Below are 21,479 nucleotides of genomic sequence, written 5' to 3'. Positions count from 1 at the left end.
GGGAGACCAGTCCAACAGTTACGTTTTATAATTTATAGATTTCCTCAGCGCGTTCTATAGTTAACAGGAGTCCTCCTTGCAATTGCAATGTTTAATTGTTTAATTTGTTTGTATCGTTATACTAACTTGCGGTTATTAAAGCTGTTTTGAAGTTTTGGGCTATTTCGCAAAGAAAGCGCTTAGTCACCTGTGGGTCTCATTTATTTTGAATGCTTTATTCACTGGCAATTGAGATTAGATCTTCACAGTTCTCAATGGATAGGAATGGCAGGAGAGAGTGTTTCCTCAGGTTCCTCTTTCTTTCACTCCTTACATCAATCAATTGTACTACAAATGGTAGCAATATAATGAGGTATTGCAGAGAGTTACGAGCGGAGGAAGAATAGACAGCACCGCACCACAGTAGATAATTGTGCGACGTGTGTTTGAGGGGTTGTGATTTAATCGAGCTGGTTTGGGGAGGAATTCAAACGTGAAGTGTCACCAACCTGATTTTTAACCGCTGTCAATGCTGTCCCCTGCTGACCACTACGGACAACTTTCCACTCCACTTTCCGCCTCCAGAATGGGCCTTAAAGATGGAAAGTCAACTGCTCAGGATATTAGGACACACCTCCAGTAGTAGAAAGAAAAAAGATACTGCGACTTCTACAGACCACTTTGCACTCTACTTTCCCCTCCGAAGATCATTAAAAGGTACATTAGCACCTTGGAGATGTAGTTGAGCCAATCGGATGGTTTGGAATGCAGGTGCACGTTCACACCAAGCCTTCTGAGTGGCTCACCACAAGTACCGCTGCCAGTGGTCTCATCACCTCTCTTGGCAGCTGAACTTGTATTATACGGCTGCCTTCAGTCCAGCTGCTTTCATTTCTCTGGTTCTCCTCCAACCCCTCAGTCCGACAGTGGCATCAATGAAGGAGTCAAGACTTTGTCAATCGCCACCCATCTTTCTTTTTCTGTTCTGGCCATCCAAGGCCAGCCTTCTGCCTCCCCAGCTCCAATCCACACTGCCTACTAACCGCATTTGAAGTGCCCCACATGGTGTTTCTTTTTTCAGCCGGTTGTTTTTTCACCTTTTCATGGGTACCAACAGTGATAATGGCTGTTGTAGCAGGCCCTACAGGCGTAGTAAAGGGCAGTTCCCCTTAGCAATAAAGCCTCATTTTGCTTGGGACATTACTCCAGGCCACTGGACATTACCAGCCAGAACACCTGTTGCAAAACCACCATTAAAACTATATTAAAGGTTCTTTAGGAGGTCATTCTGTTTGTTGTGCCTACAATATTCAGCCACCAATCCCTTCTCAATTCTCCATTGGAGTTTTTTGCCGTCCCCGACAATATATGCAACGTGAATCTGTTCTTGCGTTTGTCTCTAAGTAAATCGACAAGCAACCGCTTACATCTGTGTTTGTGGCAGCCAGAAAACGTGGCTGGAGGTGTCTGCACATATCTGGGCCTGTTTGAGAGGTAGTTACATGTGAGAGTTTGCCATTGCTATTGTGTGTGCACATACATTTGACTGTGCTCATGTGACTGCTAGTCAGTATTTATGTGCCTGGTTGTTTCTCCCCTGAGGTGAGCAAGTGTCTATGTGACCACATGTATGTGGGTGCTTGTTGACTTTAGGAACATAACCGTACGACTTAAAAAATGTCCACCCTCCTATCTTCACTTCAGGGAGGACCTAAAGTCTCTTTTCTTCCAGGAATAATACTGTCATTTTGCAGCTATCACAATTCTCACTTACCAGAGGACCAATTACCAGCAGGCCTGTTGTCATTATATAGGATGTCCATGTGGGCAAGCTCTTGTGATTCTTTCGCTCTTAATGAGCATACAGTAGTTGCAATAAGTGGACCTGTTAATAAAAGAACGCATAATAAAAACATTATTTCACAAGTCTTTGAATAACGAAGTTCTCATTTTACCGTTTCTAGTTTTTTTTACTATTAGCTGGCGCATGGCGCTCTTGGCACACCAAAAAACGATTGGCATAGGAGTAGATAGGTGGGAAAATGGATTTGATGAGGGGGGCACAGTATGTGGATGTTGCTTGGATTTTTACTCACCCAATGGCCATCCCCCGCAGTGCCTTGCAATTCCCCACCCTCTAGCCACCCCTCCTCGCCAAAACAAATCCCTAGGATATCTTTGAGGTAACTACCATAGAGTAACATCGAACAATGCAGTTTATTTGGTAGCCATTATTATTATTATGTGGTCTACTGAAAAGTAATTGCAGCTATAAATCAGCCCCTGGTGTAGTAAATATGTTTTAAACCAGTGTGCCTTCAGCCACTTGATTTATAAGCAATGTCTTTCTACATCTAGTTTAAACACCTTCAATGTCAATTTTTTAATTTTTGCATTTAATATTGTGGCACAAATAATTGACTTGGGCACTTTACAATTTAAAAGATGCAGTCCTTACAACTCCATTATTCTGAATTTCAGTTTTCAGCCTACTAATCCCCAAGGTCGGTCTTCATAAAGTTTTAACATTTTCAGCAATTTATACAATTCCATAGATAAAAATATTTCGTGCCCTGAGAATAAGTGGTGCCAAAAATGTCTAAAGTTTAACCAGCCTGGCCAATCCACGAATCTAGAAATGCTTTGAACCCTCTGGTCTGGAGTTCCTGCACATTAACTCATCATGTGATATAGAGACTGGTTTACACTCAGATTGCAAAGAGGACAGAAATTACTTGTTAATCCATTCAGTCGCCTACTTGCCAGGGTTTCACATGAGGGCAATAGATTTAGGCGGAATCTCAGCATGGCATCTCGCCCTCTACTATCCGGGAACTGTACAAGATAACGAGGTAGTAGACCAAGGTTTTTGTCTAAAATTGATGGTTTCATATGTAATTTTAAGGTTCTCACTGAGTCAACGGTTGTGATGCTGGAAATGCATTGGAGGGACAGGGCCTCCCTGCCCTTGTCCTGTAGACCTTTTTCATTTGTGTTCTGTATTGTTTTCTGAACAGAAGTCCATGTGGGACTCCTGGCAGTGCAGCTCTTCCTGTTTTTGGTTTGGTGTACAGACCCATGGGATCCCCTTATGGCACCCATGGGTGGGGGTACAACCCTGTGCCCCTAGTGTATGTTTTTGGGCACCTGTGTGTGACCCACAGAGCAGGGTATGGGCTGGTGGCAGCTCCATGCTGAATTTGACAGGTGCTCCGAGTATCCACCTATTTTGGGATAACCAGGCCCTGCCATTGGAATCAGTTGATTCCTGATAGAAAAAACAAGATGGCCCCTGTGGCCTCTTGCTTTCTGTTGCCTGTTACCTTGTTTTCCCAAAGTCCTGGGAAGCCCTGACTCTGTCCCTTCCCCCTGACTGGCTGTTGGGTGAAAGTTCCATATATGGTGTTGTTGTGAAGTCCAGGCCACACTGGCTGGAGTCTTCCCAGTGACTGTATGTTGTGGGTACACCCTGTGGGTGGGACCTGGGTGAATGGAGTGTGAGACCAATATGCTCTTCTTGTTGTGGATGTCTGGTATCTGGTGTTTGACACAAAGACGGAGACAGCCCTCCCTCAATCTGGTATGAATGCAGTGTGTAGTGTTGAATGGCTGGGTACTTGTCCCAATACACATTCCTTGTTGTGAGTGTCTGAGAGGGAAGAGTATGGCCTGAATGCACTGTATGCCTGATTGGCTGACTGACTGCTGAATGCCCCTCTGAGTGATTGGTTGCCTGAGTGTGACCCAGCAGAATGAATGGGAGATCAACTAGTATATCTGGGGGCCTCTTACTGCTAGTAATCGTAGAGAAGCTGGAGTTGAAACTAACATTGAAACTGAAGCTGAATCTCGAAGCCGAACCTGAAGAAGAAGGTTGACTGCAGTCTCCCTTCACCGAAATCGGAAAGCTGAAAGCCGTTGAGACTGATCCAAGAGAGTACCTGGTTAGGTGCCCTCTTCCCATGCTCTGAGGGACCATCAAGCACCGCTAACCTTCGCCGAAGCGCCCTGGAAGTCAGATGCTCGACAGGCTGCCGACCGGAGACGGGGACCGCAGAGGAGAACGAAGATAAGCACCGGACATTCTGTCCACCGCCGTCGAAAAGGGTTTGCAGGATCGCATAACCGCTGGAGGCCCGTCGAAGCTGTGTTGCCCAGAAAAGTGGACCGATTGACGCTGTGCCATCGATGACGGGAGCCGCATGCTCCTTTGCCTAAGGCTTTTGATTCACGGACGGGCTCGTCCACACTGCCGTCCGCCTTATCTGGCCAGAAAAGGCCAGGCTATCGACGCATCGACGAGCATCCGCAGGTGGGTTTCCCACCACCCAAAGACCGTAGAGACGCCGGACTCCTCGACGCCCTTGCTGGGCCACAGTTCTTCACAATCTCTTTGCGGTCCTGAACTATCGAAATCGAGGTGCCCCGCACGCCTCTTCCTTGCAGGACGTCTTCGCTCCATCATCGACGAGCACCCCTGGGACCGAAACTGCCACCTCGACGCCGAGTTCACTTTCAACGAGGGATCTCGACGATCTGTGGCTCCCGCTTTAAAGAGAGCCGCTCAAGAAGGATCGGGCGATGACTAGTCGTCGAACTGGGCTATTCCAGGTACATTGGGGTGGAAGAAACATTATAGAAGGAAATAAGACTTATAGAACAATATATGGACTGGGCTTGTGATATATCTTTATTTTACAGGTTGCCCAGGTGGGGGGGGATCTCCACACAGAATTGTGTCTAGGTAACGGGGCCAGTATTCTGCCAATTGTTCTAAACCAACTGCTTTCCTCCTATGTCTATTGTTGGATAGCTTTATTAATTGATGTGTGTGACATTTAACCAGAGTACAGTTGATGCACTTTATTGAAATCTGATAATAATTGTGGTACCACTTAGAACTGTATATATTTGCCATTGTAGATTTACTGAGCACAAAGTGAGTTATTGTGATTGTGTACAGAACCTGGAAATAAATTATATAAAGTATGTGTTTTAATTAATACAGCGTGTGGACATTCCTTTGTGGGGGCTCGGGGACTACACTGTACTTAAGAACCAGCCTGCATCACCTCCTGAGAAGCTAGGCCTCGATTGCTCGTCCATTGCTACCAACAATAGAGAATCTTGGCTGGGGTCCTCTGTGCCTCTCCTCCACCATATAGAGAGCAGAAGTACAGACCCCCCCTCCAGTCTTTACAACGGTCATAATCCGATCCATGACAGTTAGGGATTGTTTACATTCCTTTTGATTAAGGTTTAAATCAATGATGGATCTTTGTATTCGGAAGAGAATTAACTCTGCCTTAGTCTTCAATTTTTTAAGAAAATGACTGGACCCTTGTTCATTTTCCTGGGCTAAATCCACGTACAGCGTATTGTCTTAAGGCCATTTAATCGACCTATATAGCTGTAAAATTCTCCACTTAAAACTTGGCCTTGGTGATTTTAGGCCTAATCCATACTGCAATGGTACTATGGGCAATGAAAGCGGCAGAGTCAGGGCTCTTTTCCAGACTCGTCCCTCCCAGTAGTCCCAATCGAGATCCCAAGCCTGGGAATCAATGTCAAGTCCATAATTGTTGGAATGATTTACCCTTATAAAATCTAAGCATGGGTTTCAATGAGAACTTGCAGTATTTAGTTTTTATATTTTTCAGTTGTGCCTTAAGTTGATCTAGTTTCTCTCCCAGCTTTTTTTTTAGTTGAAGCCCATTAGGATGTGCTGTTAATCTAAAGCCCAGATGTTAAGTTTCAAGTGTGGGCTTAATGCTTACTGATTCCAGAGTCCATTTATCATACAGGCTCATTCCGTTTTTGTTAACACATCCTGATGATATTGGTTTTAGTGGGATTAATGATTAACTCATTAGCCAAGGCATAACTGCTTATGGCATCAAGCAGATGTTGGATTCCTTTCTGAGTCAAGTCCATAAGGAGGATGTCATCTGCATAGGCCAACCAGCACACCCTTTGTGATCCCACTTTAGGACTCACAAATGCAGCACTGTCTAGATGGTTATTAATATCTGCCAGATATATATTAAATAGAAAAGGTGCAAAAATGCATCCTTACCTCACTCCTCGGCTAGAAGATATTTTCTTGGACAAGTTACCAGCACCATCAAGTCTCACCACTATATTGGTCTCGGCATGTAGATAAATAAAAATTGCTATCAAACCAGGTGGAATACCCCAGTTATTTAAACTTTTCCCATAGTAGGGTTCTATTCACCATGTCAAAAGCCTTACTAAAGTCTATCAGTGCCACGTACAAAGGGGTGATGTACCCGTACCTGGCATTGTCTCTGATAGATTTCAATATACAGCCATTTAGAGTAGAGGACACACCTCTCCTAAAACCAATCTGGCTTTATTTGTATTTATTTGTATTTATTGATTTATTAAGCGCCTTACGCCAAAGCGCTGTAGAATTGAACAACATAATACATAAACAAACAATATAACAGTTGAAGCAAATGCATTATGAATCAATCAACAAAACAGTGATAAGAGCAATTAACTGAGGGGGATAGGTAGATAGGTAGGGAAAGGGGGGGAGTGGATAGGAGGGGAGTGGTGAAGAATGGTAGGAGGAGGCAAGGAGGAGGGTGAGAGGGGGGAGGCAGGAGAGGGGGGGAGATAGTTAGGGGAAAGAATAGGGAGGGGAGGGGGGAAGCAGGAGGGGGGGAATAGAGAGGGGAGTATATTGTTCTCATTTGCCAATTTTTCCAGCTCCATCAAGACAACACCTGCAAATCTTTTACTATCCGCGTACAACAGGGCGATAAAACGATAGCTTTTCAGAGTCGTCTGATCGCCCCTCTTAAAAATCGTTACCACCACCGCCGATTTCCAACTGGGGGGGCATGTTTCTGTCTCAAAGCAGTTAGCAAACAGTTCAAAGAGTACTGTCGACCAGTCGTCAGCATTCTGTTTCAGTACATAATTGGAGATACCATTTGGGTCAGCTGCTCTCGAGCTGCAGGCTCAGAGGATCTGTTCTCTAATCTCTTCTCTCGTACCACACCTCAACCAGGGGCTCTTCAAATAAGGGGTAGCATCTTCCAACTGCTGATGATTGAAAAGCCCTCCTAAATAGGTGCACCATACCTCCTCTGTCACGCAATTACTCCGTCCCGAACATTGAAATGCTTTTCCCCCTGTTCATAAGTGACCAGTAATTGGGATTTTTTTTTTAGTAATGAGGGATTCCAACATCTCTTCTCCCCGACGCTGATATGGGAGTAACCTATTTGATCTGTTCCATCTCTGGTAAGCTGTCATTAGGACCCTTTTCTCTCTTAGGAAATCATCCTGCCTTTCACTGTGGATTTAAGAGCCTTATTTTGCTCCCTAGCTCTCATTTACAGAGTAGAGTGTTTTCATCAAAATAATTTGTATGGGTATCATCCTTTCCAGCTTTCCATTCAGACCCCTACCATTCCTGCTGTATCGCAAAAGACAATTTTTCCCCTGGTTTACTTCTAATTCCATTTGATACAACCCAGGCTCCCTAACAGAATTCACCATAAACTTTAAGCCTAGTGTACTGTGATCGCTTTCCGCCACCTCTTCCACCTTGAGTTCTTCACAATCTTGAAAGAGGTTTCGGGAGACAATCACATAATCTATTATTGATTTAGAATTATTTCTCTTCTTTATTGTATTTTAGTGCATAAGAACTTTTTACAAATACATTTTAAATTACAAAAACGTACATAAAAGCATTACAGACAGTACATAATAACATCACATATACACCTAACACAAACAATTATTGAAAACGAATTAAAAGTTTCATCATTAAGGCTAAAATCTAATGGTGTTAAATTAATGGCACTGACTGCTTGCCAAGGTTTACTAATACAATGCTGATCATGCAAGGACTGCTGTGGAAGCCATGCAGATGTTATCTTCCAGTCCATAACTTATTTTCTAAAAGCCAGTGCTATTGTTTCAGAACATCTTAATACATGACTTTTAATTTTGCATCCCTAGTAAAAGTTTAATGTGCCTATGGAATTTCTTCCTTCCTCTTTCGCCGACAGTTCAATGTCAAAGTATAGAACATACGCAAAATTAAGTCACGTACAGAAGAAGAAGAAACTTAAGAACATCAGTGTTAAATGCTTGTGAAATGTTCATTAACCAAACTTCGTAGTAGTGCTTGTCGCTCCTGGTTACATTTTTGTGATTGCTGTATGCACATACATATCCTGTTTATGGTTTAATGCTTAAACCACCTAATTTTGCATGAAGAAAATACTTGGCAAGTAATAATCGAATCTGCAAAGTGGCCACCTTCCAGCCAGTCCTTGCTTTACAACCAAACCCCTTTTGCAGTCTTGTAGTGTAGACTTTCTCATCAATAAGTGTGTACTTTCTCGCAGCATGTAAAGTACTGCTGGCAATAAAGCTAGGACTGGTTAAGGTGTCAGATGACATGGGTCCACTTGCCCGACAATAGACAATATGAAAAGCTGTTTTAGTGTTGCTAAAACAGTAATACTCACATCCATTTCATACAAATTCGTTTCTGTGACTGGTTCTAGAAGGTTGTTCCATCCTTTCCGGTTTTTAGCAGCAGGTTTTCCCCTTGTGTACTAGAAAACACTGGTCTGTGTTTGTACCCTTGCTAAATGGCCTGTTTATTTTACATGGGTTGACCCAATGAATCACTTTTCAACGAAGTAAGATTCCACTACAGTGCTCTTCTGTGGCCTTTTTGTGGTATGCAAACTCTTCTTCCTCTCCCATCTCCCCATTAGTGTTTGCCACTCAAGATTCATATTGTCAGAAACATTGTTTTTTTTGTTAGTGAACCATCTATATTCTTGGCATGTTTAGTTCATTTAGGTTTCACAATTTGGGTCAACCATATGACTGGAAGGAGGGTTGAGACCCCTCCCCCCTTATTCCTATGCTTCCCGGGTGGACCCAGCATGGCTGCTTCAGGTCCAGGGCCCCGGCTCTGGGGCACTCATGCGGGAACACCTTCGGGAACCATGAATCCTTTCGTACAGGAATATCTCTGGGTGCTGCAATACCCCCACGTACACCCTTGTATAGCAAAACCAGGGTTACGAACGACTCCATTTTGTAACTCACAGACTCAATTTTCAAATAGCAAAAGGCTATTTAGGTCTCACTCCAGCCTGCAGCCATCCCCGCCAAGCGCGTACAACAAGCGTGACTCTCCCCCCACCTCCTCCCCTCTGCCACCCACATAACTACTTGGTTCCCGTGAGAAGGCTGGCAGCAAGAATGCAACAAAATCCACACTGTATCACTTGCCGTCCGACTCCCTTCATTGATTCAGATGCGGCCCAGAACGAGGGCCAGAGCAAGGGCTATCTGTCTCTGTAAACCTGCCCCGCACCCCACAGACCCTGGCCATAAAAACATAATCCCTGTGCACCCTAGAGCAAAGTCAACAATCAAAAGGAACCTTAAACCAGTGAACCTATCTTCCCTTTGACTTGTATAAAAGTAAACATGCCTTCTCATCTTGTGCAAAATTATATAAACCTGCTGATAACCTAAGAAGGCTTATGAGTAAGCAATGTAAATACATACACGTGTGTAACTGGAAGTTCCTATGCTAATCTGCTATATTGAAAGCAGAATAAATGTCGACTTATAATGCTGAAACGTTCACACTACTAACTCTAATATTACAATGGGTAATGAAATATAGATCTGTGCATGCTCACACAATGCTACCTCTGAATGTAATTACATGTATGATGTCAAAAAGGTACAATATAGAAGTGTCTCTCTCTCTCTCTCTCTCTCTCTCTCTCCCTCCCTCCTTCCCTCCCCTTACCCCCCCAGTTGTATAGAGATAAAAGTATGTCCCAAGCCTATTTGACTCAAATGTAAACCAGCCAGCCACATGCTAAAAAGTAATCTGTTAAGTGTAATTAGAAAGGCTTCCAGCCATTATGTAGTGTGGGACTAAACTGTAAAGGGGGCCTCAGCTCGTCTCTGATCACCCTGGTGTCTGGACATTCAAACCCTTAAGCCACCTCCAAGGAAGTGCATGTTTAGAATGAAATGTATCTTTTGTAACCCGGTCATCAAAGCTATATAGTCCAACCTTCCCCTTGTCAATATTGAATGAACACCCCCGACCAAACATTGACCCCATAACCCCTACCCCTGACCTAGCATTTGAATATGTTTGACCAGGAGAGTGATACGTTTGATAGGGACATAAAATGTATGCCCAGTAATGAATAAGCTCGCTTCAGAGCCTTGTTTTCACAAGTGCAAACTACTGGCCTTGCTGCCGGACGAACAGGTCAAAAGTCTGAATGGATGAGAATGTGTGGCTACAAGGGCAAACGTTGCCAAGGCAGGATGTCAGAGAATCAAGAACTGATGCCGGACCAATGAGCCCAGCTGAATGTTTGACCCTACGCACCACTTCATCTTGTCACGTGCCTGTGGACCAATCAGCCATCGCCGACCATATAGCACCTATAGGTGCCTACATTTAGTGTCCAATCCCGACTGACTCTGTGCCCCTTAGGCCTTCCCTTCATTCGATGACGATAAAGCTGTATAAAAGTAATTTGTAACATGTTTCCTGCAGAGCGCTCTCGGCATGAGCAGAGTAGATTCTGTTTGCCCTGCCTTTAGATAAAAGCCTTTAATCGTACTCTCACTTGGTCTTGGTCTTATTCCCTCCTGGGATGTACCTTTATTGACTCTGTTGGGTGATTTGCCAGCAGGGCTGAGGGCCTCTCACTCTCATTGGTGACCCCGACGCGATAGCATTCTTTTCCGTCCTTCTGGCACGAGACGCCCACCTGCGTTGACCCTGAACCCGCTCCCTCAAGAGCTACCCGCCAACAGCAACCAGTACACCTAGACGTGCGCATGCAGTAGGGCGAGCGGGTACGGGATCCCTCTTAATAAAACCCATACGCACCACTCGCCGGAGCCGGGCATGGTCTTTGAGCGAGGAGCGGCGCCCTGCCTAATCGGGTCCAGAGGGTCTCGGATCAAGACAGGCACGTGAGTATCAAGTGCGAGTGATATTACAGGCACGGGTGGGAGTCAGATTAGAAGGTCTTGGGATAAGGCACATAGCCTTGGTAACACAAAAAGGTGTGGAGGGTTGAACCTAAAGAGGGTTGAAGGGGTTCTGGGAGTCTGGGGCTTTTCTATATTTCATACTATTCTCATTCTATCGCATATGGCCATTAGGACGGTGACGAAGTATAAGGTGACAAGAGGTTAACAGGGATCCTATCTCCGTGGGGGGGTGGAAGGCGGCGCCGCATAGTGCTATCTTGACTAGTACAGGATATATGGGTATAAGAAAGGTAACGTAGGGTTTCAAGGGGAGACACGGAGTATTGTTAGAAATGCTTTTTCCAACCTTTATTTTATTTATTTTCTCTCTATCCCTTCCAAGTGGGTGAACTTGAGCAAGGTGGAGGAAGAGATTAAAACTCAGAAGAACAAGGGAGTGGGCAGAAGTAGTGGAATATTGGGGACAGTGGGAAATAACCTGATTTGTTTATGTTTTCTGTTGTCTATGTGAAACGTTAAACGTCAATTTTTGTGTTAAGAGTTTTTTTTGGTGCATAACGTGGGAAGCAAATTTGGTGATTTATGAGAAAAGTTGCATATATAATAACGTGATTCTAAAATATTGAAAGGTGAATGAACATTCAATCTACGTTGACGAAAAGTGTAACGTATATTAATTTGGTTATATGAGAAGAGAACAGGTACAAAACAGAAACGTCAGGTAAGGCGTACTGAGAGTAAAACACAATGTGTGCAGAGACGCCCCTTGCCCATATTTGTAAAACGTTACCAGGGTATGCAGAGAAAATAAATACCATGAGCAGTGGATCGTGGAGTTGATGGGGGAAGGGTTACCCCAAGTATGGCCTGAAGGAGGGTCCTTTGACAGAGAGGTGTTAGATATGGTTGCCACTTGTCTGTTCATTAAGTACAAGGGAAAGCAGTTGCAGAATAGAAGAGGGATATTGGATCTGTGGCGCCTATTCGAGGAGGTGCCCCCAGGTAAGAATAGCGATCACAATGCATCTCCCCTGACAACAGCTGGCAGCACAGGGCCACCCACTCAGGATGAAAAGTTAATAGAGGTCACATGTGTTTACCCCCTATTGTCAAAACCAGTGCCCACAGAAGGATATAGTGACCCCGTATACGTAGCACAGCCCACAGCCCTGCCCATACATAAACCATCCGCTATGGCACCACCCCCGTATGAGAGCCAAAGCATAACAAGACCCCTAGATACACCAACAGTTGATATCGGAAAGCTTGCACTTGATTTAGACTCGCAACACACAAGCTGTCTCACAGAGCTGTCTCCCATAAGGGCCATGGGAGAGGGAGGAGGGGTCTTTACCCCCCCAGGCAGAACGTGACGACACACCCCCACTGAGTGTGGGAGCAGGGGAAGAGGGATGGAAAAAGGGAGAGACCTTATTCTGAATAACTGACACCCCTACACGAATAATAGAAATAAACACGGCCGACAGTGAACGGGAGGTAAAGGAAGGAGGGGCAACGTCAGACAGAGAGGAAAAGTGCTGGAGTGACTTAGAAGAGCAAGAGGAGGAGGGAAGAAGGCTAGGAATTGCCACTGGTGGGGCCTCGTTTGGAGAAGGGTTGTCCCCCATGGAAGAATGGACGGGGAGGCTAAGAAACAGGGCAGGGCGCATGGCAGTGATCGGAAAGAAAGGAAAGAAGGTGAGTACTAAAAAGGGTGGGGGAGAATTTACAGCTGCCTCTGATACACCGGGGGGATGGAAGGCCAAACTACATACCATGGGCTCAAATGGACAAGGCTAACTTGCTTAAACAGCTACCCCCACTATCCAGAGGCACCAGCAAGTGGATATATGTGTTCGAAAAACACACGGCAGGAGTGCCCTTGGCAGTGGGGGATGTTAAAAGCTTGCTGGTATCTGCAGTGGGAGACCAGGCTAACAGGGTCTTCGCAAAGGCGGGGTTCCCAGGAATAACGTTAGATTGTGACCGCCATGATGGGGCCTCTTTCAACACAGTGCGAGCGCGCATGTGGGATGCATTGAGGGAAACCTTCCCAGACACTCCCGACTTACAGTCAGTGATGCAATGTACAATGAATGATGAGGAAGATGCAATGTCCTTCATTCTCCGGGTGCAGGACATGTGGAGAGAAGAAACGGGTATGGCCTGGGACCAATCAACGTCCCTGTTTTACTTCATTATAAAAAGAGGGCTCCCAAAGGAAGTGCAGAAGGCCCTTGATAAAATAGCTGGGACAGAAGCCAAGGGGTGGCCTGAAATTCAAAGCATCATAGTTCACCACTGCAAGAGGATCAAAGAGAAGGAAAAGGAGATAGCTCAGCGGCAGTTGGCAGACAAAGCTAAATTAGTGCAAAGTAAACTACTGAAGGTCAGTGCAGTGGCAGCTACCAACACAGCAGGAAGGGAGCGGGAGGAAGAAGACGGACAGATGGGGATACCAATGCAGATGGTGACAAATTGGACAGGTAACAGTCAGGACCAGTGGGCAAGGGAAAATCAATATGAGGGACCGCAGTGGCCATCGAAAGGGGGGCGAGGCAATAGAAGAGGATTCAGGGGATCAAGAGGAGGAGGTGTGGGGTATGGAGGGCCACGAGGGGGAATGCAAGGACAATGTTGGAATTGTGGGAGGTGGGGCCATTTTATGAGAGAATGTCGAAGTAGGCCAAACAATTCCTATCCAAACGAAAGTCAGGTCGGACACCCCCACCCGGGCGGAACTAGGCGAGATAGTCACCCGATTCTAAATACGTGAAAGAACGCCCAATACCCCCTCAAGACACATCCTCACACCCCCAGTGTCATAATCATGCCGCCCCAATGCACAACCAGCCTTAACCCACTAGAGCCAAAGGGGCTCCAACAACATCATGCAGGGGGACAACAGTGGTGACAGGAAAGGTTTTTGACATAGATGAACTCCCGTGGTACTCAGCATAGGACAGGCCACAGAGAGCACTTGCATGTCCAGTACTATCGATAAGCCGTAATGCAGCAGAGGAACCACTCGTTGGGGCGGCGATAGGGAACAAACAATTCATTTTCATGGTGGATGTTACGCTCACCTGGTATCCACGGGGACGCCACCCAGCCCTGGTTGGATGATTTGCACTCTCGAACCCTCTCCCGGTTCCTTGGTAAGGCCTCTGGTTAAAGAAGGTCTGCAATATAGGCGAGCTGGATTCAATACCAGATTGTCTTTATGTTTTCCCACCTCGCTTGGCCTCAACTCCTTCCTCCCCCTTGGGCCTTCTGCTCACCTTAATATTGTAAAAGGTGGATTCTCCGTCCTGCTCCTCGTGGCAGGGGCGCGTAGATGTGGGGGACGAGCAGCGACCAAGTTACTTCACTGGTGCAAGCCCCCTTGTGGGTAACCAGGCCTGCTGCAACTCCGTAGGTTTGCTGCTTTAAAGTCTTTATATGCAGTTCTTATGTTCCTCTTAGTTTGAATAATAATGTCTTGCTTCTTTCCTTTTAGGTATGGAAAGGTATTTTGGTGTTGTCATGCAGTTTGAAGATGAGCATGGGCCGGTAGGCGAAAGCGCGGTGTGCGCGATGCTGTCCGGAGAGTAATGCGCAGCGCTGTTTCACCTTTTATATTGCTAACCTGTGTCTTTTCTCTCCTTGCAGGTTGCGATGTGCCTCGCCGAGCGCCGTAATGTTCCAGCAATGATACCGACAAGGAGAGGACTATCCAGGTAAGAATTGTGTGGCTTTCTTCATTCGGGAGGAAACGTGAGTAAATGCTTACTAATGCTGTCTTTCTTTCTCCTCTTTCCAGGTTATGGTATTCCAGGATGCATGCGGTGCCGGATAATGGAGTTCGTACCTTCAAGTGAGTGGAACTGAAGTCAGCGATGGATTGAAGACAGGATACTGTTCCAGGTAAGTTTCATAGTGTTCTTTCTCTCTCTGCAGGTCCTTAGTTTCAGGTAAGCATGCATCAAAGAACTGGACACAGTGAGCGTTATGCTGCCCATAGCAGAATAACGCAAAGCATGTTCTGCTGTTTGGGTGCGGTTTTAAATAGTCTCAGGTAAAGTAGTCCAGGTAAAATAATCCCAGGCCTGCCACACCCAAAGTAGTCCAGGTAAAGTAGTCCCTGCCCTGCCACACCCAAAAGACAAGACCGCATAGCTCAGTTCCTTGTAACTGTGTGTGCCTCCATGTTGGCTGAACCCCCCCAAGTTAAATTGTCCCAAGTAAATAGTCCCATTCTAATGTTGGTCTTCATGATGGTTATGAGCCTGGTGCCAAAGGCGCCAGGACTGACTCCAAGAGAGTCTTGGATGAGGTTTTAAGGCCTTTGACTTGGCCCTAACTGGAAGGCTGACTTGCCAGTGAGGGCCAGTGGCAAGGGGCAAGGGTCATGACAGTGGATTCGGGAGTGGAGAAATCATGCCTCAAAGAAGGCAGGTTCCTGCTTTCCAATCGGATTTTGGAAACGCAGGGGTTCTCTGGGGCGGTGGTCGAGGTTCCATACACTGAAGAGCTAGACATAACGGTGGGGGGGGGGGGAACTGTACGTGCCCCCAGGTTGTACTATCAGGAATCGCCTATCAACCTACTGGGAAAGGACCTTCTCAGCAAACTCAATGAGCATCTCGTTTACTGAAAGGGGGATAGTGTGCTCCACGCCAGGCATATGTACAATTTGTGTGATGTTAGTGATACACACACAGGCAGACTTCCCACAAACACAAGGCATACCCGTAAATCGTGACATGTTTATACAAGGGTTGAGAATACTAACGCAAGTAGTGCCAGAACAACAAAAAATGGAGAGTCCCTTCAGAATTCATCTTTCGCCCAGTAGCAGACCCAGAAATAGTACCGGGATCCATTGTGTCCCTGGAAATACACGCAGTAGAGGTGTCAGCCCAGACAATAGCAGTGATAGCAATGGACATGCAGGGATGCCAGTGGAGAACAGTGCTGTGCATCAACGCCAATAAGGCCCTGCGAGACTTAACCGATGAGCTTTTTTTGTGATGCAGAAGACGCTGGGGAAATAGTAATGTAAATTGCAATCCCTTGTGACGTCATGATACAAAGGAGAGAGTTGCAGCTACCTCTCGTGGCAATGATCAAAGCCCCACCAGCTTACTTTGAGAAGACATGTCCCAAGTGACACAACAACTGTGGACCACAGGCCCACACGATGTAGGGCTGCTATATGAAGTGACACCAGTAAAGATCAAGCTGAAACCTGGGGCTATTCTACCCCGGGTGAAGCAATAACCCATATCGAGGGAAGCTGAGGAGGGAATAAAAGACACCATTTATGCACTAATGGTACAGGGCATAATAGTTCCGTCAAGCTCACCTTGTAATACCTGCATTTACCCAATTAAGAAAGTGAAGGGAGGGGTGTGGAGGATGATCCAAGATTTACACCACCTCAATGACATAGAACAAAAAGAATTCCCTCTTGTCCCAAATCCTGCCTCAATACTATGCAGCATTCCAACAGAAGCCGCCCATTTCACGGTAGTGGACCTAAAGAATGCATTCTTTTCAATCCCACTCGATCGAGGTTCTTGGTACCTAACAGCATTCACGTTAGGGGGGAAACAGATATGAGCATTGTAGCTGCCCCAAGGGTATTGCGAGAGCCCTATCATATTTAACAGAATATTGCACGAAGACCTTGGAAACATACACACAACGAGCCCCATAATTCAGTACGCAGACTATCTGTTGGTCTGCGGAAAAAGTGAAAACGAGTGCAGAGAAGATTCCATCATCTTGCTGACACATCTTGCATGGAAGGGGTACAAGGTAGACAGACAGAAGCTGCAATACTGCTTAACAGAAGTACTATATCTAGGACAATTGATCTCCAAAGATCGTAAAAGGATAATTCCAGACAGAGCGGCAGCAATAAGAGCAGTAAAAGAGCCCAGTACAGTAAAGGAAATGCAGAAATTCCTCGGCATGTGTAACTACTGTTGTGCCTAGATACTAGATTATGCATCATACACTAGGCCCCTGCTACAAGCACTTAAAGAAGCACAAAGGGAGAACGCTAAGTTGCAGTGGACACAGGAAATGCACAAGTGATTGTGCAGAAGAGGCTGCCCCCACATTTTTCAGCCCAAGCAGCAGAGCTAGTAGCACTCATAGAAGTGCTTCATGCAGCAAAAGGATGTATGGTCACCATCTATAGAGACTCTGCCTATATGGCAACCACAGTACATGGGGGACTAGCACGGTGGGGGAGAAGGGGATTCCGGAGAACAGATGGGTCCCCAGTACAACATGCAGCATTACTAGGAGATCTGAGTGATGCCTTGAAGGAACCCACACTTGTTGCAGTCATGAAATGTCAAGCCCATACCCGAGGTGATGACGTCATCTCATTAGGGAACGCAGCAGCAGACACTGCTGCAAAAGAAGCCTCATAATTACCAAAGGACGCAGCAGGTGAGTACATATTGCAAAAGGCAGTAGAGGAGATACAACCAGAGGGCTTTAACACGTTGCCAGTTTCCCAGATAATTGAGCTTCAACATGATGCACCTGGTGAAGAGAAGGAGATGTGGGTGAAAAGGGGGTGCAGTCAATCACCCACCGATTTACTATGGAGACAAAACATTACAGGCAAGGCGGTGATGGCAACAAAACTGCTAGAAGTAGCATTTAAAGAGTTACATTTCCCAGCCCACAACGCAAAACAACACATCATGGCAGACATCCAGGAAAATTGGTTTGGCCCCGGGATACAGGAACATGCCACAAAGCTAATAGTAGAGTGCATTACCTGTCAAACGTACAATTCCAGTATGACACTACGAACCCTCAGAGGAACATTACCAAAACCACAAGGGCCCTTTAGAGAGCTGCATATAGATTATGCAGACATGGGAGAGCGGTGTAACGGGGCCAGATACTTGATTGTTGTCGTGTGCCCATTTTCCCGGTGGGTGGAGGCAGGACCCTGCGCTCACCCAGATGCACGGTCTGCTGCCAAGTTCCTAGTGAGAGAGGTGTTTCCCCGCTGGGGTATTTGTGGCATCATACGTTTCGACAATGGAACGCACTTTGTAAATGACATGTTTAAGCACATCACTGCAATGTTGGGTATAACCCATAAGCTCTGCACGATTTATCATCCGGAATCGAATGGATTTGTGGAAAAAATTAACGGACTACTCAAGAGCAGATTGTCCAAACTGTGCCACACACTCAAAAATAATTGGGTGTATTTGTCATGATCTCTGCTTCCAAAAGGTCAGGGTTTTCCCAACTCCCTTGGAAGCAGATCCATAACCCAGGTTCCGAGTGCCAACCAGTCCCAATTGGGACCTTTTGGACCCAGTCCTGGCGCCAGTGGCACCAGGCTCATAAATCTGCCCAGTCCCAGCGCTGGAAGCGCCGGGCTCATAATGCTTGGGTGGACTTACCTGCAGCAGACAATGCTGCTTACTTGCCTGCCAGTTGAGCCTCTGATCCTCTTCTGTTTGGAACTACTTTTCCTGTTGGGTGGGGCAGGAGCCACTCCCTAGATTCAGAACACTGGAACTCTTCTGGAAAGCAGGAACTCTTTTCTTACCTAGGCGTGGCTGTGGAAGGAGACACCTAAGCACTACAGGAGGCTATTTAAACCACACCCGATGGATGAATCTTGCTTTGCGTTATTCTGCATCCTCTGCAGCAGAACGCTCATCGTGTCTTCTGCATCTGATCCTGGGCCTAAGGAAAAAGGCTTACCATCCTGAATCCAGTCTTCAGCAACACCTATAAAGACAAGAAAGAACAGGTTAGCATTACGGTCTTCAGTGACAGCTCTTCACTTACCTGGTCCATCGGCTGTCACCAACGCCTCGCGCTGCATTCCGGCATCTGAAAGACAAAGGCTTACCTACTCTTCGTGCGCTCCGGAGGTCTTCACACTGCATTCCGGCATCTGAAAGACAAAAGCTTACCAACTCTTTGCACGCTCCGGAGGCCTTCGGCGCTGCATCCCGCATCTGAAAGACAAAACAAGGTGCGTTTAAAGACATTGGGGAACTTTAATACTCACGTGCCATTACTCCTTTCCACATCTAACCCAGTGGGTATTCCGGCACCCTGCAGCCGCTCCGAACTTGTACCTGCAAAATAAAAAGACAGTTAGAGCGCATCGTGAAGCAGTCAACAAGCGCTTACTTACGTGCTTCCAGGCGCTTCTATTCATCACACGGGCTCCATCTTCAACTCACTTCAGCCCGTCATCCGCCATCGCCGGAACCCTGCAAAACAAGAAACATCATTACTAAAGACTTTAAAGACATTAGAATTACTCGAAACTTACCGTTCGTGCAGTAAACGACGGACAGCAGTCCTCTGAAGTCAAGAGGCATGCTCCCCTTATCCAGTGAAGAAACTGGTTACAGCACCCTGCCCCGAGGCAGATGGAGAGCACGGCGTTCACTTACCTAAGGTGAGAGCGTTAACCTTTGGGGTTCTACAGGAGAAGAGAAGGGGAAGAAGAGAGAGACATTCAATAACCCAGTTCCTTAATCCCATATTTTCTATCTGCAGACATCTTACCCCTCGAGTCAGACATACAGTGCACAGAGGTCCAGCCCAAAGAGCCAGCCGTGTGTTACACATCACCTTTGAAGATACGGTATACGCCCAGTCAAGACCGGTGCCTCTACGGGAATCAGGTGAGCGTTACAGAATTGTTTACCCCTGAAATTGTGACAGGTAGGAGAATGAATAGCGCCCATTCACCCTTGCACAGACAATAAGACACGCATCAAAGCACCACTGTCCTAGGTGAAGAGTTCCACGAATATCTCAGAAAGTTGACGAAATCAGCACGCGCCATAGCAAAACAAATAGCACCTGCCTTCACACATGATACGTCCACGGACACAGCAGCCCCCACCACAGGGAATACAGAGCTGATGACAGGTGACATGGTATACGTGAGAAGTTTCATGAGGGGATGGAACGGGCCAAGGTTCCATGGCCCATATAAGGTGATCTTTTGTACGCCTACAGCAGTTAAGGTACAGGGACTGAGATACTGGATACATTTGACAGATGTGCGTAGGGCTTGTGGGAGCATGAACGATCAAGGTACCCAAGAAGGTGCGTGCAAGGGTAGTGCACAAATTTACCAAATAAAAGGGTTCAGGAACTGGTATCAAATTGAGTATAAGAGGAAAATTCAGGGATGACAAAATATGTAAAGAATTGTGTAAGTGTAATAATATTTTTGATGATCAAAGAACGAGAAAAGTTTGATTAAATGCTCTCTTTCTCTTCGCATAACCTCATGGTTTTATTCGTCAATTTAAATGACGACTTGTAAATAACACCTTCCTTCCTTTCGTAATGAAATGATGCAGCTATATTGTTCACCTCCCCCGGTTCTCTTCCCCCAGACGTACAGTGTGGGGGAGGGAAACAGTATGGACAAAGAACATACAAATGTAAATATGGCTATGACATAAATTATGTGTAAAATATTATCACGGACAAGCAGACCTTAAGTGACAAAATCATGGTTGTGAACAATGCATGAAAATGTTATGCATGATTAACAAGTGCTTATATCTCATTTATTAGGAGCATCACTGGTCATGGACGAGCCTCCGGCAACAGCTAGCGGTAGTGTAGACAGGAGTAGATGGAGGAGAGAGGCGTATCCTAGCTATTCGTATGAGTGTGTGTTGTTTGTGTGTGCAGTGGTATTCTTTTCGGTACTATTTGGCCTGTTTCTGTACTGGGTCATAGTGTACATTTCAATTGATGCTGTCCAGGGGGGTGCGGGCATGGAGACAATAAAGAAAGGGACCCACCTAATTTGGGATGGTGCAAGGTTGATATAGGGTCATTGGAATCCCGAGAGTGAACACAATAATGATGATAACACAAGTGTCACCCATAGCACAACAATGCAGACCACCCCACTGCCCCTAAAAATGAACAACTCCCATTTTAATGTGTATACAATGAATGACAGAACTCCTTCAGAACTCACATGGGTGCAGAATCATCCATATCCAACAGCTATGGCAATATCCAACGCAGCCTTGCGAACCGGCCCAACCAACGGGGGAGGGGGTAATAAGAGCAAAGTCATCTTAAGTATTCACCACAATTTCTATAATCATGGGAGTGACGAGCAAGGGTGGCGAGCTGAAGGGGAAAAGCCCAGAAGAAAGCAGAGAGAAACAGGGGTAGATTATTGGGAAGAACAGTATAAATTCGGCTTAGATACAGTTGATGACCCCCAGCACCCTCATCAAACAAATAAGTGGTATGCCGACATGAGCCACACAGAACAACAAACAACTAATGAGAGCTGCTATGTCTGCTCACTCATACCCCACGCCTCAGGCACTCCCAAAGTAATATTGATACAAGAAATTCCATTTGCAGAGGTCCAATGTCTTCTACATCTCACGCTGTGCCGAATTAAGAATACATTTCAA

General features: G+C 46.0%; 1 protein-coding gene across 5 annotated transcripts in view; it reads right to left on the bottom strand.

Moving 5' to 3' along the window:
• Positions 1-21,479, bottom strand: part of LOC138582142 (zinc finger protein 154-like) — a 210,961-nt gene that overhangs the window by 133,648 nt on the left and 55,834 nt on the right. For 4 of the 5 annotated variants that reach the window (XM_069653164.1, XM_069653161.1, XM_069653159.1 and 1 more), the window contains one exon: positions 1,754-1,864. The exons of the other annotated variant lie outside the window; for it this stretch is intronic. In XM_069653164.1, coding sequence (XP_069509265.1) covers positions 1,754-1,864 — 111 coding nt within the window. The remainder of the gene's footprint in view (positions 1-1,753; positions 1,865-21,479) is intronic. 5 annotated transcript variants of the gene reach the window in all.

Source organism: Ambystoma mexicanum, chromosome 3q (assembly GCF_040938575.1).
Source record: "Ambystoma mexicanum isolate Mex_15411 chromosome 3q, UKY_AmexF1_1, whole genome shotgun sequence".
NCBI lineage: Eukaryota > Metazoa > Chordata > Amphibia > Caudata > Ambystomatidae > Ambystoma > Ambystoma mexicanum.
The sequence above is the reverse complement of the archived record's forward strand: the minus strand, read 5'-3'. Positions and strand labels throughout refer to the sequence as shown.